This window comes from Peromyscus maniculatus, chromosome 21 (assembly GCF_049852395.1).
Source record: "Peromyscus maniculatus bairdii isolate BWxNUB_F1_BW_parent chromosome 21, HU_Pman_BW_mat_3.1, whole genome shotgun sequence".
NCBI lineage: Eukaryota > Metazoa > Chordata > Mammalia > Rodentia > Cricetidae > Peromyscus > Peromyscus maniculatus.
Genome location: NC_134872.1, coordinates 6,502,253 through 6,521,385, shown reverse-complemented (window position 1 = coordinate 6,521,385; position 19,133 = coordinate 6,502,253). Strand labels below are relative to the sequence as shown.

The 19,133-nt window shown below is 46.7% G+C and overlaps 1 protein-coding gene across 3 annotated transcripts in view; it reads left to right on the top strand.

The window, feature by feature from the left end:
- The window catches only part of Fkbp5 (FKBP prolyl isomerase 5), a 126,236-nt gene that overhangs the window by 95,490 nt on the left and 11,613 nt on the right, over positions 1–19,133 (top strand). For all 3 annotated transcript variants that reach the window (XM_076558380.1, XM_076558378.1, XM_076558379.1), the window contains 3 exons: positions 8,518–8,674; positions 13,255–13,345; positions 16,892–16,975. In XM_076558380.1, the coding sequence (XP_076414495.1) occupies positions 8,518–8,674; positions 13,255–13,345; positions 16,892–16,975 (332 nt within the window). The remainder of the gene's footprint in view (positions 1–8,517; positions 8,675–13,254; positions 13,346–16,891; positions 16,976–19,133) is intronic.

The following is a 19,133-nucleotide window of genomic DNA, read 5'->3' as shown; positions in this document are numbered from 1 at the left end:
GGGAGTTGTGGTTGTGGGTGTTGGTGACGGAGTGACTGGAAGTCTGGCTGTGGGGTGCTCTTTGCCCTGAACTTTCAGCTACATTTGAATGCAGATACCGACAGTGGACAGGGCTTTCAAAGGTGCAGTCCACTGTAATCTCCTTCCCCTCTCACCTCCTAACCCAGTAAATGATAGGTGGAGAGTGAGGGAGTCACTTTAAAAAGAAGCTCCTGGTGGTACATACCTTGAAACCCAGGTGGGAGGATCTTGTGGGTTTGAGGCCAGCCTGGTCCACTAGTGAGTTCCTGGATAGCCAGAGCTACATAGTGAGAACCTGTCTCAAAAAAATTTAAAAAAAAAAAGAAAGAAAAAGAGAGCAGATCAGAAATTCAAGTTTATGTGAAATATAGAAAGTGCCAGGTGATGGTGCACACTTTTAATCGGGAGGCAGAAGCATGCAGATCTCTTATGAGTTCGAGACCAGCTTGATCTACAGAGTGAGTTCCAGGACAGCCAGGGCTACACAGTGAAACCCTGTCTTGAAAAACCAAAAAATAAACAAAACAGCAACAACAACAAAAAAAAAATGAAATATATAAAGTAGATGGATTTAGACTGATGGAAACTGGATTCTGTAAATCCAACCCAAAGCAGGTGTTGAGAAGACCTCTGCAGAGGTCCATACCGTTCTTCTCAACAAGCTCGGGCAGAACTCCAAGCTCCCAATCAGCTGGTGCAAGGGAGCCAAAACAGGCTATGGGGCAATCATCAGGATTGCTATAAACCAGTATGGGCCAGCTGCACCAGTGAGCCCCTGCTGTAGTAACTCAGCCTCGGCTCAGCCCATTGAATAACAATCTCAAGGAGACTGGCAGAGGCCAAACTTTTTTAACTCCCAGGTGACTCTAGTTTGCAGCCAAGGACTGAAAACTAACTGCCTGAGGATTTGTTGCTGTGGCTTGTGCTCAGAAGCTAGGCCTGACTCCAGACTGCAGCAAGGGAGAAGCCTCTGGAGATTCCAGGTGTTAGACCTGCACTCAGAACAGGAATAGAGGGTGTCCTGGAACTTCTGAAACAGATGTGTTGGGCGTGGCAACTCTCCACAACAGGAAACAATGCTGGAGGGCTCAGTCTCTTCCCATACATCAGCAGTAAGGCAGGGCATCCCCAGCTTTGTGTATATAGCTGCCTAATAAATACTCAAGTCTTCACCTGTGTCCCTCGTGGTCCACCTTTTGGGAAAAGGCCGCCATGCTGCCTGCTTAGAATAATAGCAGCAGGCAGGTAGCTGCAGTCATCTGCTCCTCTGAACCTCCCTGGTTTGTATGTGTAGACAGCAGGGATTGGTCAGCAGGGTGAAAGGTGGAAGGGAACTAGCAGAAAACACAGGGGGACTGAGACGCAGACCACTGTCTGTAGTTTAAGAGCTAATTCCAAACTCAAAACAGACAAAAACCCACCCAGACTTCTGAAATGGAAAGGAGGATAAAAAAAGTCTGAAATTGATGTTCATTAAAATGGAAAGTCCAGAAGAATGAGATGGACAGTTTCTCCACATCTAAATTGTGATCTGAGGAATGGACAAGAGCATCTCAGGAGAGGCGGGGGAAGAAAAAAAGGAAGATGTGGATGATGGAGGAGAGGCTAGAGAGTACCCCAGTCAGCCACAGAACAGGAAATCTGCCAGGGCAGAAGAGTTTTAAGACTTAAAGGGGACAGGTAATAGTGACAGGCAGGAAGAAGTAGCTTTTCATGTAGCTATATCCTGATGAAATTGCTGAGTTCTTTAAAACTGTAATAGAATATGCTAGAAAGATATCACACACAACTTATAAATGACTAGGGAAACACCAATCCAGCAAAAGAACACTAGCTGTTATCCAGCGGACTGGAGCCCAATGCCTGGTACCCATGTTGAGTGATTCCTAACCATCTGTAACTCTAGCTGTAGGGAATCTGATACCCTCCTCTGCCTCCAAAGGTGTGTGTGTGTGTGTGTGTGTGTGTGTGCGCGCGCGCACACACATATACATTTTTATTTAAGCTGATAGGGGTGGTAGAACAGAGGGACACAGACCCTTGGAGCTCATTGGCCATTGGGGTAGCCAAATCAATAAATTTCAGGTTCTGTGAGAGACCCTGTTTTAAAAAATAAGGTGGAGCCTAGTGTGGTGGCATATGTCTTTGATGTCAGTATTTAAGAGGCAGAGGCAGGTGGATTTCTGTGAGTTTGAGGCCAGCCTGAGTTCCAGGGATATCCAGGGCTACACAGTGAGACACTGCTCAGAAACAAAAAATATGGAGAGCCACGGAGGAAAACACGCATCACCAACCTATGGGGCCTTCACATGGCATGAATGAATGCAGGGAGGCAGGGAGGTAGGCAGGCACCAGGGCTCAATGTCAAAATGTCATGACCAAGCTATTTGTTCCTTGTAAATGAAGCAACAAAAACATACCAGAAATTGAAAATAGAGAAAAGGTTTCATGTATGTTTGTGCTGAAGTCTGAGAACTGTGAATGTTCTGGTTCTGCTGTTGACACGCCTTCTGAGTATTTAGTAATGTCCAACAAATGACTACAGAAAGAGATCACAGGTGCTTGAGGCCAGGTCGTTATGTTTTCACAAAATAGCTCAGTGTATTCTTGGTGAAAAATATGGTGTGTATTCTTTCTTATGTTTTAGATTTATCTAGAAAGTATCCCCAGATTTTTGAGTGAAATCATAATAGAAAATAGTCTGCTTTTTATTTAAATAGAAAAAGAACAAACCACCCATGCATCATTCATTTTAGGATAGTCGTACAAAACAAAAGCTCTAGGTCAGTGATGGATTTGATAGCCTCCTGGAGCTTATTAAAATCAGAGTCCTGACTAATAGATTCAGAAAGGAAAATTCCTATAAATTAGTGAAAATTGCCGCCATTTCCTTAAAAGCCCTGTTTTCAGATTAGTCATTAAGTAAATACTTATTTTCGGGTCCTGAACTGTGTGCTAAGTGTTGTGGTGTACAGAAGCAGGGCACAGCTCTGGCCCGGCCTGCTGGGAATCTTCCTTGTACTTGACAACTGTGGAGTCATTGGTGGGTTCTTTTTTGGTGGCTTTTTTTTCTTCCTTCCTTCCTTCCTTCCTTCCTTCCTTCCTTCCTTCCTTCCTTCCTTCCTTCCTTCCTTCCTTCCTTCCTTCCTTCCTCTCTCTCTCTCTCTCTCTCTTTCTTTTTTTTCTTTTTCTTTTTTTCTTTTTTTTTTTTGAGACAGGGTTTCACTGTGTATCCCTGACTGTCCTGGAACTCACTCTGTAGACCAGGATGACCTTGACCTCAGAGATCCACCTGCCTCTGCTTCCCAAGTGCTAGGATTAAAGGTATGCACCACCACTGCCTGGCCATTAAGTGCATTCTTACATGGGGTCCTAAAACATGTAATGCTGGGTGATTTACTATTGATATGGACGAACAGCCTTGTCTATCATTCCCTGAGTTCATTTCCATGTCCACACTTAATACAGTGTTTGCTTATGGTAGACATTTTATGTGTGAATGAACGTCAGTTCTGTTCAGATGCTTTCATTTAGCACCTAATTGTTTTGTTTTCTTTTACATTGTAAAAAAAATTTGTTTTTATGCATGTGTGTGTTTTGTCTTCATGTATGTCTGTGTACCACATGCATGTCTGGTGCCTAAAGAGGTCAGGAGTGGGTACCACTGGAACTGGAGTTATGGATAATTGTGAGCCACCATGTGAGTCATAGGAACCGAACCCAGGTCCTCTCCAAGCTCATCTAATAGCCAAGCCATCTCTCCAGCCCCTTGGCTTTCTTTGGAGACGAGGTCTCCTGTCCTAAGGCTGGTCCTCCTGCCTCTCCGTCTCTTGAGTTGAGTAGCCATCAGACTTCCCAAAATTGCACTTGCTGCTCTGTCACTCCACGTTTTTAGTTCTTTATTGTGCAGTGTTGAGAATTATACCCAGTGTTTTGAAAACACTGAGTAGACACTTTACTACTGAATTGTATCAACAGGCTCCTGAGTACTTAATTTTTTGTAATTTAATTTCCTTCTGTTAGTGGTGGTGGTTTGCTTGAGACCAGGTCTCACTAGGTGCTCTGATCGCCCTCCGACTCTTTATGTGGCCCCTGTCTACTCAGTCGGGCAGTGAGCCTCTTGTTTCTGCTTATCCTACAGTTAAAGTTAACCGGTGTCACCCTCCGTAGATGAAGACACTGAACGGCCTGTAGCCAGAGTTGTTAGTTAGCGGAACGGGACTGATTAGTATCCAGGCCTGCTCCAGTTCTACACGGTTGTGAAGGGGACCGTGGTGAGATTGTAGATCTCTCCCATCCCAGTAGTCAAGTTCCATGCCTGCTGGGGGGAGTGTCTGTCTCACAGTGCTGTCCTCCCCTGGAAGAGAGCAGAAAGGGAGGCAATCTGGGGAAACCTGACCACCACGCCTGATAGGAACCATGTCCTTGTGATCAGTGTGCCTTGCTGCTTTTAGAAACCTGTCTCTGGTTGCTTTCTTGGGGTTTAACATCCATTCTCTTGGAAACCCTGCTCTGTCAGGAAATGGACCCAGAGAAGCCCTTTCCACATGAATTAGGCAGTAGAGCCTTGCCGAATGGGAGCGACCTGTCATAACCTGGTTTTCTTTAGCCAGATGACCAGTCTTTTCTAGTAGTGATGCCATTACAACATTCCCATTCTGATCCCCATGACCCAGTCATTGTTTTGGGAAGGAGTGCAAAGCTATCAGACACCAGCTACTATAATTAGAAAAGGGAAAGCAGACGCTCACCGAGCTAACGGCTTAGGCTGTGGCGTTTACAGCACTTTTTTTAAAGTTAAGCAGCCTTCTCCTCGGTTTTACTTCCTGAAATACAAGCTGTATGGTTTGGGGGTTCTTGCATTCCAGTTTTTGTTACTGCTGTGCGCCCCCCCCCCATTTTAATCAGAGAACAAATTGCTGTCAGCACATTGAGTTCATGTGCCAGCCACATTCAGAACAGGGTGTTCTGTGCTCTTCAAAACAAAATTGCTCTAGGGCAGTAAGAGAACAATAAGTCAGAGCTCCAGTTGAAATGATGTTTTGCAGTGACCGGGCTCACTTGATGTGGTTACACTCTGGATTGCGCAGCTAAACTTGGGTAATTTTGTTTGGTTTGACTCTGTGGGGTTTGTTGAAGCACCCCCCTTCCAGGTTACATAGACTTTCAGTCAAGAGAAAATATTGTCTCTTTTTAACTTGCTTACCAAAAAAGCCCTAAGTAGAAGCATCCTGTATGTACTTCTGTTCACTTGGAGCACGTCATAGATCATTTACTTCCTGTAAATCATGCTGGATGAGATTAGCAACAGACCTCCCGAGCCCTAGAGGCTGAGCTCCCGAGTGAGTCATGATGGCTTTTATTAAATATTTATTAAGTGTGTATTTGTACTATAGAATACAAAGTCAAAAGCACCCACAGGTCTTCCAGAGACAGAGCAGAAGAAATGGGCTTCATAGGAACTGGGTGCCTCTGCATAGATCACCTCCAAGCGAGTCTTACTGTGTAGCAGCAGCCTTCCCAGAGCCCTAGTGGTGAGTTCTTGTCAGCGACCTTGTAGGACTTGTCCTAGCAGTGTTCAGAACCAGCTAGTCCAGCCAGTGAGAACCTTTCTCCTTATAGATGGAGACTCATGGGCTGTGTTCACCCTGCTCTGATCCTACATTATCTCTGACATTCCAAACTTGATCATGTTACAAGGTGATGTGCATAGATATGTGAGGAGGTGTCTATGGGAATGTCACTTAAGATGTTGAATTACATTTGTGTTTATTATTATGTGTGTGGGTGTGCCTGTATAGATGAGAGAGGACAGCTTGTGGGAACTGATTCTCTTCTTCCACCCCCGGAGGCCCAGGGAATGAGCTCGGTTCGTCAGGTGGAGAGAGACACCTCTATCTGCTGAGCTACCTTGTGCTCACTACTGCTCTTCCAGAGGCAGGGTGGTTCCCAGCACCTGTGCTGAACTCCAGCTTCAGGGGGTCTGATGCCCTCTTCTGGCCTCTGTGGATACCTGTACACATAGAGCTCATACTCACACACACACATGCGTAAATTAACCACCTTTTGTTTCCTTTTTAGATTTTATTTTATATGTATACGTGTGTGTGTGTGTGTGTGTGTGTGTGTGTGTGTGTGTGTGTGTGTGTGTGTGCCTGAATGTATGCTTATGTACCACATGTATGCAGTGCCCACAGAGGCCAAAAGATGGCTTTGCATCCCCAGGAACCAGAGTTACCGACAGTTATGAGGTGCTAGGAATTGAATCCCAGGTCCTTGGCAAGAGCAGCAAGTGCCCTTAGGCACTGAGCGTCTCTGCAGCCTCGGCTGGCTTTCCTAACTGTGCCTTTGTTACAGTGTGACTTCGGCTTACTCTTTGCTTGCTTTCTACATTCTCCTTTCCTGCATGCGGGAAGAGAACTTCTGAAATTATTTAGTAATTTCAAACACATTTCATGCTGCAAATCAATCTAGGAAACTGACAGATAATTGGGGATCCTTTGCAGGAGTCTCTGGATTTCCTGTTTTGAAAACACATTCAGACTTGATCGACCAAAAGCCACAACAAATGTGCTGGTAGTCTCCTCCCTGCTAAAGACACTGACTTCAGGAGGAAAGTAATCTGCAATCAACTAACAATAAACTTCAGAATTCCCTCCCCCCAAAATCTGTCAAGTTGTGAGCGACTAGGATGATAAATCTCAACACTAGAGACGCGGTTACCTAGTGCATGGGCGAGAGCCCCTGTGCTCAGCCGCTCTCATGAAAAGGACCGTCCATTAGTCTAAGTTCTGTTGATTGATTGTGGTTCTGGGGGTTGAGCCTCACACTTGGTACATGCTAGGAAGGTACTCTGCCACCAAGTTCTATCCCTACCCCCCTTTATTGTGTATTGTGACCTAGGCCACAGATGTGTGGTTCTCCTGCCTCAGCCTTTTGAGTGGGTAGGCTTACAGGCCTGAGTCCAGGCTCGGATTAGATGCCTAACCGTCTGAGAACTCAGTCCCTTTAGAAACACCACCTTTTACTCCAGAAGAAACACTGTAAGCCTCACATGTGCTCCCAAGCCTCTGATGCTCATATATTTTAAAACAAAGTTAAATCTATTTTTACAGTAGAAGAGGCTGCTGGCAGTACTCACTACTGCCCAGCTGGATACTTCTTATACTGTACTCAATCTGGTTTTTTCCCCATGTTATGCATGCACTGGGGCAGGGGCGGGGGCGGGGGTCTGCAAGTAAGCTATTATTTATCTAGAACATTCCAGAAGTGGTTATAATATAGAAGGCCTCATACATATTAACAAGTGTGGGATGTAAAACAAGAGGCTTTAGGCCACGTCCTGAGACCCAGGCTCGCTGTAGCCCTTGTTTTGAAGGAACTGACTCAGGGTTTTGGTTGACAGAATTGTGAGCAGCCGGGATGGTGTCCGTCCTTTATGTCATGACTCTGGTGACTGAGGCCCTGCTGTCTCTGCCTCACTGCTGTTTACCCTCCAGAGCTTCTCTCAGTCCTCAGGCCTAGGCTACAGGTGACTGATCAAGATTAACCACCGGAATTGGCTTTAAAGCTAGTTTCCAGGTTGAAACAGAATCATGGGCTTTCAGCAGCCTGTTGAGGTCAGATAGTAAAAGTGGAGTGAGTCGGAATAGAAGATGATAGTTGTCATAGGACGTGGAATTAATGTTTAAGAGAGGGTGGTTTCTCGAGACTCTATAAAGCAAGTTACTTACCCAGTTAAGCATCCTTGGGAAATTACTAGATTATCAAAGAGAAATCATGGTGACTATTGTACTGTCTCACAAGCCGTTCATTTTTCTTACTGAGTAAAAGACCTAGTTGAAAAGGCGTATGTAACATTAGCGTTAAAACTAATTGGGGCTAGGATGTAACTCAGTGGTGGGTTGCTTGCCTTATATGCACAAGTCCCTGGATTCAATCCCCACCACCATACAAAATAATTAGAGCAAGATGTGTTGCGTGCCTATAATAATATAATAATGCAGCACTTGGAATGCAGGCGCAGGAAAATAAGAGTTCCAGGCCCGCCTGAGCTACATAAAAAGAGACTACCTCAAAAAGAAAAGTGATCATTTAACATGAATGTATTATTGGAGAAATAACATTCAGTCCTGGGCATTATTATTTGTTGATTTATTTTTGCCCAAGCATCTGAAGCCAAGATACTGTTATAAATAGTTAAGCCATTGTATTTAATCAAGACTAGATGTGTGGCATTCTCATAATTGTGTGTTTAAATAAGCCAGTATGTCTTGACCCTATGTCACAGGTAAGAAAATTAATAAGTATTCGTTTAACCTAAACCAGAAAAAATGCTCTTGGTCTTGAACTTTCAGACTAGGTGGGCAAAGCTTCTAGAAGACACTTCATGTGTCTGTGGACAAGAGGGGAAGTGGTGTTACCACACCGTTGGCCATTCAGTTGCCAGGCCATGCTGGGGAGCGGCTTGTGACTGTCCTGTCTCCTTGCCCTCAGTGCACCTGGAAGGCTGCTGTGGTGGAAGGCTGTTTGATTGCAGAGATGTGGTGTTCGTTGTTGGTGAAGGAGAAGACCACGACATTCCAATTGGAATTGACAAAGCCCTGGAGAAGATGCAGAGGGAAGAGCAGTGTGTTTTGTATCTTGGACCACGGTAAGAAGCACCCATCTCAGTCCCCAGGGGAGCTCTCTGAAGACCAAGGGCCTGCTTGCTCTCTCTCTCCCTCAGTGTCAGCACAGTGACGTCGTGTCATTGTGTCAGGGGTAGCTGGGAAGGTTGGGGCCTCACACCACCGTAGAAGTCTGTGAGCAGTTGGCTCCGCTTCAGTATGTCCAAGAGCAGGACTAACAATCAAGCCTTGTTTTTGGCTTGTTCCTCCACCATGGTGCCACATCAGCAAAGACGGGCTCGTCCTCCCTTCTCCCTGCATTAATGCAGCAGGAGGTGTTGAGTTGAAGCAGTGCATGAATTACTACTGCTTGAACCCGTGCCACATTCTTACACGGAGTCCCTGAAGGGAAAAAAACCAGCTTGTTCTTCCTGGATCTAAAGACAGCGGAGATGACTCATTTTTGCCTAAATTTTTCCCGTCATAAGGATAGCCATTAGCACTTCCAAGCTTAGAACTATCTGGCACTGACAATCTCTTGTGAAAACATGTTTTGTATTATTTTTAGACCTAAAATTATACCATAAATTCAACTCTTCTATCTTGAGAAATGGACCCCTGAGAATCCAGGGATGCCGCCTGCATGCCAGTGCATCTGCTTGTCAGAGTGGCCTCGCAGGCTGCACATATTACCACTGGCAGAATTTTGAGTTCTGGGACTCTTCGGCCTGCCCACACCTCTACAGTGGTCCACTGACTTAATGCTAATGCTTCTCTAGAACTCTGCTTCTCACTTGTTTTAGCCATGCCGACACTTCCTTGAAAGTGCTTCCAGAACGCTCTATCCTGATTCTAAAGCTATTCCGAGGTTCTTTCACCTGCTGTCTTTTCTCTCAGCCCTGCTCTTCCACTGCTGGAGTCCCACTTGAGTGTGTTTGTGTTTGTGTTTGCACTGTGCTCCAGTTCACTTACAGTGAGCTGTTTCCTTTGGACCGAGAGCTTTCCCCCCTTACTTACAGGGCAGGTTGTTCTGCATAACCTTCAGTCTCTAATTATTATTATTATTATTATTATCATTATTATTATTATTATTATCATTATTATTATTATTATTATTAGATATCTTCTTACTTTGTAGCTCTGGCTGCCCTGAAACTCACTAAGTAGACCAGGCTAGCCTCAAACTCTGCCTGCCTCTGGCTCCCAAGTGCTGAGATTACAGTTTTCCAAACACTTTTAATCTAACATTCCAAAATTACAGTAGCTCTACACTCAGGTGGCACATGTTTCGGGTATGTTCTCACAGTTGAGTTCTTAAGGATAAGTTCTGTAAAGTGTGAGCATTCAGTAACACGCGGCCCAGATCTTGAAGTCTTAACCCAGCTGGTAAACTAGCAAATCGAATCAAACTTCTCTCTGTATTAGTGTAGCTAGTTCTTGCAGGGTTACGAGTCAGTTGTTGGTGGTTGAATCCCGTTCTCTGCAGCCTACCAGTGGTGCACCTGGGCAAGTCCCCTAACCGCCTAACTAACTCGCAAGGCTGCAGAGGCCGGAAGCACTTGGCAAACCCCTGCCAGGTAAGCCTTCCCTCCTGAGCTCTTCCTGCTCTTGCCATGGCTGTCATTCCTTTGCCTTGACCACAAGGAAACAGAAACCTCTGGAGAGCAAATGGTGGAGTTTTCCAATCTTTTCAGGCATGAAAGCCAGCTAGTTCTCCTAAGTTTGGTGTATAAAGGTTTCTTTCCTGCCTCTGCTGGGGGGCGGGGGGCAGGTATGTTAGCATATCTCCAGGGCATTTTCTTGGTATATTGAGTTCTGCGAAGGACATTCTGTGCTGTGCTGTCTACATTGTCTGCGTGTGCCTGTATAACACTGTACATGGCTGGTTGCATGCATGCAACGAATTGAGTTGGTCTGTCGAGATAAAATACTGATCCAGTTTATACTCTGAGTAGTCTTCTGTATTTCACCTTCCTGCCCCCCTCCCCCCTCCGAGCACGCACACACGCATCTTCCTTGACTTCCATAGACTCTTTGACAGGATGTTTTCATAAAAACTAACAAAGCATCAATTTTCTCTCTCACTAGGACAGTATCTTCTCTTCAAAGTGTTCTTTAAAATAGTGCGCAATGGTGGTCCTCTTGGAGGCCTTTCCACTCCAGAAGTTCTTTCTCACTTTTCTTAAATTTGTTTGCTCTGCTCAAATTAATAATTAAATATTGTGATTGATCTCTCTTTTGTTTTAGGTGGAGTTTTGATAATTTAAACTTTTTTCTATTTTCTTCTTTTCACTTTATGCCTGTTTGTAACAACTCCAAACAAAACACAGGCTGTTAAGAATGGCACTCTGGCCGGGGCGGTGGTGGCGCACGCCTTTAATCCCAGCACTCGGGAGGCAGAGCCAGGTGAATCTTTGTGAGTTCGAGGCCAGCCTGGGCTACCAAGTGAGTTCCAGGAAAGGCGCAAAGCTACACAGAGAAACCCTGTCTTGAAAAAACAAACAAACAAACAAAAAAACCAAAAAAAAAAAAAAAGGCACTCTGATTATGAGCTAGGTGTATGGGTCACAGCATTAAATAGTTTCCTCATGACAGTAGGGTCTGAATTTGGTCCTGGCTTTCCACTGTCTCTGGACCTTTCGGGGAGCACTTGTTTCTGGCCTCAGCTTCTTTGTCTGTAAGGAGCATCTGGTGTGATTCCATTCAGGTGCTGCTGTGCACTGCAGGCTAGCTGACCCTTGACCCCCTTTGGGTGTCTGCCGGAAAGGCAGCTGTTGCTCGGGGCGTGGACTCTGGACTCCATTTCTGATGTTTCATCTTTCTGTCAGGTCCTACTTTGTCCAGTCTGAACCAGCATAAGTCGGGCATCTTCTGTTTAACAGAGTCAGGCTAGCTGTTCCTGGAACAGATGGGTGTGCACCTGGGCTCCAGGAAGATGTGTCCACCAGTCTTAACAAAATTACTGTTTTAACCTGGAGAGATGGTACAGATAATCTTCTTTAATCTTCTCTAACCCCACTGATAAAAGCCAGGCTGCATCTCCTCCAGACCAGTCCCCACATCCCCATACTCCCCCCTCACCCCTGAGAGACCCTCTCCACTGTTGATGTTTGGGGCTAGATAATTCTTGGTCGTGGCCGAGGGGGGTTGTCTTGTGCCATGAGGATGTACAGCAATATTCCTAGACACTCTACCTGCCAGCCAGTAGCAGCCCTACTCAGAAGATCTCGAGGCATTGCTAAATGGACCCCTGAGAAGAAGGGTTCAAATCAACCCAGTTAAGTGCCACTGTTCCAAAGCAAATGCCAGTGCATCTGTTGTGTTCATCCCTACTTAGCAAAACTGCCAATCATAACATGCTCTCAGCAGCAGACTTAGGAAGTGCCCACCTGTCTGCCTCCTTTGCAGCAGGTGAGGGACAGCTCTGAGACACCCTGCCCTTCCTGCCCTCCAGGGAGAAAACCAGGCCCCATTTCCTGGAATTGGCCCCTGGCGATTGCACCTTCTCCTTATCACTTGGCTGCAGATGGCCTTTGCCTAGTGGTAGAGCTGCTGCACTAGTCCTCTGCTCCAGCTGCTGTTTTCTTTTCTAACAGTGGAGGTGGAGAGTGCGTGAGCAGGCTTCCCTGGAAAACGCAGACACGGGTGGAGAAGCAGCACATGCAGCCTGGCCTGTGTGCATTCCCCCTGGGCCCTGGGCCCTGGGCCCTGTGGAGACCCAAGTGGAACATTACCAGCCTTAACCCAGTTTTGACGTCTTTCAAGCCATGTGGAAGTTTGTGTTAGCTGAACTTTTTATGCCATTTCATTTCAAGAGTAGTTTGGCTCACAGCAGATAAAAATGGTGTTTCAGTGAACCCCTTGCTATTAGGATATGCATTCTCATTTTCTTTTTGTTTTTTTTTTGTTTTTGTTTTTAGACAGTGGCTCTCTATTTGTAGCTTTGGCTGTCCTGAAACTCACAGAGATCTGCCTGCCTCTGCCTCTCAAATGCTGGGGATAAAGGTGTGCGCCACCCCGCCTGGCTCAGGGCAGTTTAGATGCTGGCTGGGAAACCCTAAAGCAGAGCTCCATGAGGATTCTCTTCTAGCAGATGCATGCTCTCCAAATACATTGAATTTATGTAAGATCTGAACTAGTTCCCTCAAACTAGTTTACAAAAGCTCAGTGTGATGGCATGCCCCAGTAAACCAGCAGCCTCCATAGCAAGACCCTGACCCTCAAAATGAAATTTACACCTAGCTTCAGGTTTTGTCTTTTGTTAACTTAGTAAGTTTTGGCTACAGGGTGTTGACTGCATCTTAAACAGAATAACTAAGAGGTAAAGTTTGTTTGCCTCTAAGTGGGGCTGGGCTGTTGTCATGTGCTGGTTGTTTCCAGTGCACCTTTTAACTCTTGAAGAGCTCTGCTCTTTGCTGATGTGCCGCCCTTTGGTTTGTCTGACTGGAGGAGGCAGTGCCTTTGGAAGACAGCAGTGCTTTCGAGGGAGAAGCTTGTTCTAAAACAGAGTCCTCAGCACTCCCTAAGAGAAAAACAGAGGCAGCTGCGTCTACGAGATACCAGAGGAAGTACCTGGAAATGCACCAGTTCTCCTGAAGTCTTACTTCTGCACTCTCCATTTCAGATACGGTTTTGGAGAGGCAGGGAAGCCTAAATTTGGCATTGAACCCAATGCTGAATTGATGTATGAAGTTACCCTTAAGAGCTTCGAAAAGGTGAGAAAATCGAACTTCTCAAAAATTGTGGTGAATTTCTTCTCACCCCCTTCCCGTAGCTCTTAGGTGGTTCAGCTAAGTGGCGTGTATTCCTGTGCTTGCTTCTCTTTACCCAGGATGCCTGCCCACCCCTCCCACTTCTGCTTAGAGCATGGGAAGCTGACAGAACACAGAGGCTGGTGGTGTTACTGTGTGTCAGCCTTTTTACTCGGCTGCATCTTTTTTTTTTTTTAACTTTTGGGTAGAATCCAAGACTTGTTCCCTTATTTGTTCCTAGACTTGTTCTTTTTGTACTTTTTTTTTTTTTTCCTGGGTTGAGGACAAAAAAGTTCACGTACTGCCAAGCACCTCCTTAGGGGAGTTGGGGTGCAGCTTTTTCAGTGCTGAACGGATTGTACGCTTCACAGGAGTCATGAAGAGGTCTCCGCTGGGGCTCCAGGTTATGATCCCAAGGTCTCAGCGTTGGGGCCAGCGGGCTACGAATAGGGGCAAGAACTAAACCTGCTAGCCAGCTGTGTTCATACTGTCCAAGAAGAGGAGGGGGATCTGCCATGGCCTCCTTGGACTCCCTTCCAATCCAGGGCTACCTCTGTAGCTTCCAGCTGCCTTTAGTGGGGAGACACACTGCACCCCCATAATCTCAGTTGGCTGTCATCCTCAGCCATGTCTCCAAGTGGCCGATACCCACTCTTCCTGGATCTTCGCAGAGACTGCCCTTTTATTAACTTTTTATTCCCATGCTGCCACAACCCCCATGTTCTGTACACCAGGTTGTCACTAGAAATGTGACCTTCCATATTATACCAGACTCCAAAAGGAGATTGTCACCTTGGTAGCCTGTGAGTTTGGGGGAAAAAGTAGGATTCTCCCACAGCAGCGCTGTGTCCCTAACATATATGCTCTTGTCATACCGTTGCTCTTTCGGGGGAAGTGACCTCTTGAAGACCTCCAAGCTCAGTGCTGATCCCTTCATGGGCTTTGATTGCTGAGAGGAGACGAGACTCTTTAGCACATGATTATCAAGGCCGTTAGCTTTCCTGTCTCTTTTTGTAGAGGACCTGCCCCTCCCTCCCATGCTCTCTGAAGAACATTCTTGCAGTCCCCCTGCACAAGCGTGTCTGTGCACACCGCTGGTGGACTCAGTGTGGAGGCCTGGGATGGTTTTGGAATCCGCCTGGTTCAGTCCCATGCCTTATAGAAAGGCAATGGGAATCAGAAGCTAGACGTGGTGATGCACACTTATAATCCCAGTTCTCTAACGGCTAAAGCAGGAAGGTCACCTGTCTCAGGCCACCCTGAGTTACATAGCATGACTCTGTCACCACCCCCACCCCATCCACACCACCCCATGCGAAAACTAAAATAAAAAGAGAGAGCCGGGCAGATGGCTCACTGAGTAACCATGAGGACCTGTGTTGGGATCTCCGTCATCCATGTGAAAAGACAGGAGGATCTCTGGGACGTTCTGGCCACCCAGCTTAGCCAGTTTGCTTCAGGTTTAGTGAGAGACCTGTCTCAGAAATAAAGTGAAGATCTGACAGGATGGCTGCATGGGTAAAAGCATTAGCCACAAAGCCCAGCAACCTGAGTTCCTTTCTAGAACCCACACCAGGATAACTGACTCCACAGGGCAGTCCTCTGCCCTCTGATCTCCGACTGTGTGCACACGCGCTCGCTCTCTCTCTCTCTCTCTCTCTCTCTCTCTCTCTCTCTCTCTCTCTCTCTCTCTCACACACACACACACACACACACACACACACACACACACACACACACACCGGTAATAATAATAAGATCAATAGTTTTAGAAAAGAGACAAAGGAAAAATATGTTGAAAAAAATAAATTAAAATAGTTATTTTTTTTTTTTAAAGTAAGTGGGGAGTGATAGAGAAAGACACCTAACATTGACCTGTGGTCTTCACACAGGTACACACACACACACAATATTTGTTTTTTTTTGTTTTTTTTTTGTTTTTTTTTTCATGACAGGGTTTCTCTGTGTAGCCCTGGCTGTCCTGATCTCACTCTGTAGACCAGGCTGGCCTTGAACTCAGAGATCTACCTGCTTCTGCCTCCTGAGTGCTGGGATTAAAGGTGTACACCACAACCACCCAGCTCCACTTGAAAGAATGTTTCTTCTTCTTTTTTTAATATTTAAGATTTATTTTTATTTTATGTGCATTGGTGTCTGTGCTGCCTATGTGTCTGTGAGAGGGTGTCAGACCCCCAGGAACTGAGGTTACAGACAGTTATGAGCTGCCATGTGGGCGCTGGGAATTGAACCCATGTCCTCTGAAAGCAGCCAGTGCTCTGAACTGCTGAGCCATCTCTCCAGCCCTCCACTTAAACTTTCTAATTCATATGTACTAAATAGAACCAACCATGCCTATTACTTTTTCCTAAAAGACCCCAATTATTCTACTGGGTTCTGTGTTCTTAAATCCAGCTATTTATATAGATTTCTTTTTCTTTTTTTTTAAATTTATTTATTTATTATATATACAGTGTTCTGCTTGCATAACTTCAATATCCCTTCAGGCCAGAAGAGGGAGCCAGATCTCATTACAGATGGTTGTGAGCCACCATGTGGTTGCTCGGAATTGAACTCAGGTCCTCTGGAAGAACAATCAGTGCTCTTAACCTCTGAGCCATCTCTCCAGCCCTCCCCCCCCCCCCCTTTTTTTTTAAGTGCTGGAGACTAAACCCATGGCCTCAAGCATGCAGGCACTGTCTCCCTGAGTGATAGCCTAGACCTGTGTGTACTGTCGTGGAGTAGGGTACACATAATACAAACCATACTCCTTGACCTTGATGGTGAAGTCATTCATGTACAGCTCTGCAGTGATGTTTCCGCATGAGCTCCGTCTGAAAATCCCCCAAGTAAAGGCAGGCATTGGGATGCACAGCAGTAATGCCAGCACTTGGCAGGTGCTGGCAGGAGGGTCAGAAGTTCAAGGTCATCCTTGTCTACATGGTAAGGTGGAGGCCAGCCTAAGATACACACAATACTCTCTGGGGGGAAAGGGAAAGAAATTCCCTAAGTACACACCTGCAAGCTGATACTGTTCAAGTCCATAAAACATCTGGTTGTGTGAATGATGAGACAACTGCCTGACTTGGAATTGTAGAAATTCTCTGTGCATACACAGTTTGGCCTGGACCGTAAGTAACAATCCGACTTTAGAGCTGGAGAACAAGCTTGACAGAGACGCCCAAGTCCCAGCAGCAGTGTGGTGAGGAGGCCCTCGGGAGGCCTTGCCTTGGCCTTCTGAAGTGCAGTCCTCCGAGTGCTCGGCATTGGTGTTCCTGGAGGCCCTGCCCGTTCCCCTTGGACAGCACGGCTCAGACCACAGCCTGGGAGCCACGGCACATGTTGGTAACGTGGTGCCGAGAGCACTGGCCTGGCAGTGACGGCAGCGGCACACAGCTCTGCCTGCCCGGGTCTTGAGTTTGGAGGTCTTCTAGAAGTAGCTGCTGTTTGTTCTCTAGGCCTCAGCTGCTGTGGGTCCTGCTCGTCTAACTGATGCCTCAAATCTATACACAGGCCAAAGAATCCTGGGAGATGGACACCAGAGAAAAACTGGAGCAGGCTGCCATTGTCAAAGAGAAGGGAACTGTGTACTTCAAGGTGAGCGAGTCCCTGTAAATCCTTCCCGTGTGAAGCTGTTCGTTCAGGTGTCCACCAACCATGCTGGTACTCCCTGCTCTGCATTCTGTCAGCACCTTTTCCATTTTCACAGGCTTGCTGTTCCCAGTGTGAGGACTAGTGAGAAAAAATAATGCAGTTCCCTCTTCTGTACGCTGTGAGCAGATGGTAACCTTCCCTCAGAGCAGACCACACCTGGCCAGCTCACCTGCATCCGCACCACCTCATCACCAGGCCTAGCTCGGCCCTGGTGGGTCCATAGTCAGCGTGCAGGAAGTGTGGCAAGAAGGGATGAGAGTGGACCTTACAGGTCAGAGTTCACAGGAGTGGGCTCGTGCTCCTTCCCGCTCCCCACAGGTCACTAGACACATGGCGGGAAAGAGCAAGCGGGGTCTTCAGATCACGTGGAGTGATCCCCCACATTCCTGCCTTGTTTTCATGTCGGTTTTGGTGTGTTGTTGTTCAAGACAGGGCTTCTCTGTGCAGCTCTGGCTGTCCTGGAACTAGCTCTGTTGAGCAAGGGCTAGCCTTGAAGTCATGGAGATCCACCTGCCTCTGCCTCTGCCTCCGAGGTGCTAGGATTCAAGGCTTGTGCCACCACTGCCCTCCCAAGGACCTGATAGAACCTGATAGGAAGAGAGCACTGAGCCTTGCAGGGCCGCAGTGGTGCCACTTACGGCTGCCCAAGGGACCGCTGCTTCCCCAGAGCCCTTTCCATGGGCCTGGGAGCCAGCGCGTTAGCCCATAGATCCCAGTCCCCGGTGCAAGAAAGGCGTTTTCAGGGGGCCGTGCAGACTGGTTACCAGCCCACTCCCAAATGCACGTCTCTGCACAGCACGTAAAGACCTAGTGACGAGAATTCAGAAATGGCCGTGCTCTGCTGGCTTGGGTGACACTGTTGGGAGCAACTGATTCAGTTCCCTGCCCTGTAGGAAGGAGACTGAAGCCAGAGGCCAGCTGTGGTGGCGCACACCTTTAATCCCAGTGCTCAGATGCAGAGGCAAATGGGTCTCTGTGAGTTCAAGGCCAGGTTTACATAGCAAATTCCAGCCAGCCAGGGCTACATAGTGAGGCCCTGTATCAAAAAAGAAAGTATGGGAGCGCACCCAAGTGTTTTTCAGTTTTCTCTCTTGTAACTACGGTCTTAAAAACAATCATTGTTTTTCTTTTACTTGTTTGTTTTCCTAACACTATAAAGCAGAGGCCTTAGTCTTGTCTTCATGAGCTTCTTTGTGATCTGTGCTGCTGCAGCTACAGCCTTATCTGTGGGTGGGGACCGGGTGGGACAGCTGAAGAACTGTGAGGACATGGTCACCCCGGAAGAACACTGGCAGAGGCGTCTAGACCACTGGGCTTTCTGTTTGGGGTGGGAGGCTCATGCGTTTTCCACTGTGGGCTGAGACCTGTGATTGGGTCGTAGGATCGGCTTACTCAGTGTGCTCCGTATATAGTGGAGGTGAGTTGTGTTTATTGTAAGCGATACTGGCTCATCATTTGAAATCACGGTTTCACTGTGGGTGAAATCCAGAGATTTTAATAATAGGCGTGCATTTGTTTATTCTTAACAAAGTTGCTAAAATGATGTGTGAATCCTCAGAAGGTGTACAGATAGGAGCTCTGAATTGGGAATCTGGAAAATTAGGCCTTTGTTTTTCATGTGTTGCTTGGGACGATACAGTGATGATACATACATTTCAACATGTTTTGAATCTTCCTAAAATTACCAATCTGGGAAAAAATCTGGATTGTCAGTCACACATATGGAACATATTATTTTTAACATGTGATTTGACAGACAAGATCTTTCAAAACATTAGTCTGTTGGGGAGAAATTAATGAAAGGTTCAAAACCACTGACCTAAGACTTCTTGCGGAATGTCTCGGTGAAGATCCCAGTGGTGATGTGGCTGGAGCTGCAGATCTCAGAAGGCCGCGCTCCCGTCCCTGTTACCCTGCTCTGTTGCCCTCACCAGCTCCCTCTTCCCAGGTGTCTGACTTGACGTGTGCCACAGGCGTGCAGATGTGTGGGTGACTGTAGACATGGGTGCGCTGCGGGCTTGTCTTTCAAAACATCCGCAGTCTTCTTGACCGGCCAGTTTGGTTTACAGCTGTGGGCAAAGTAGGACTGAATTGTGCTGTT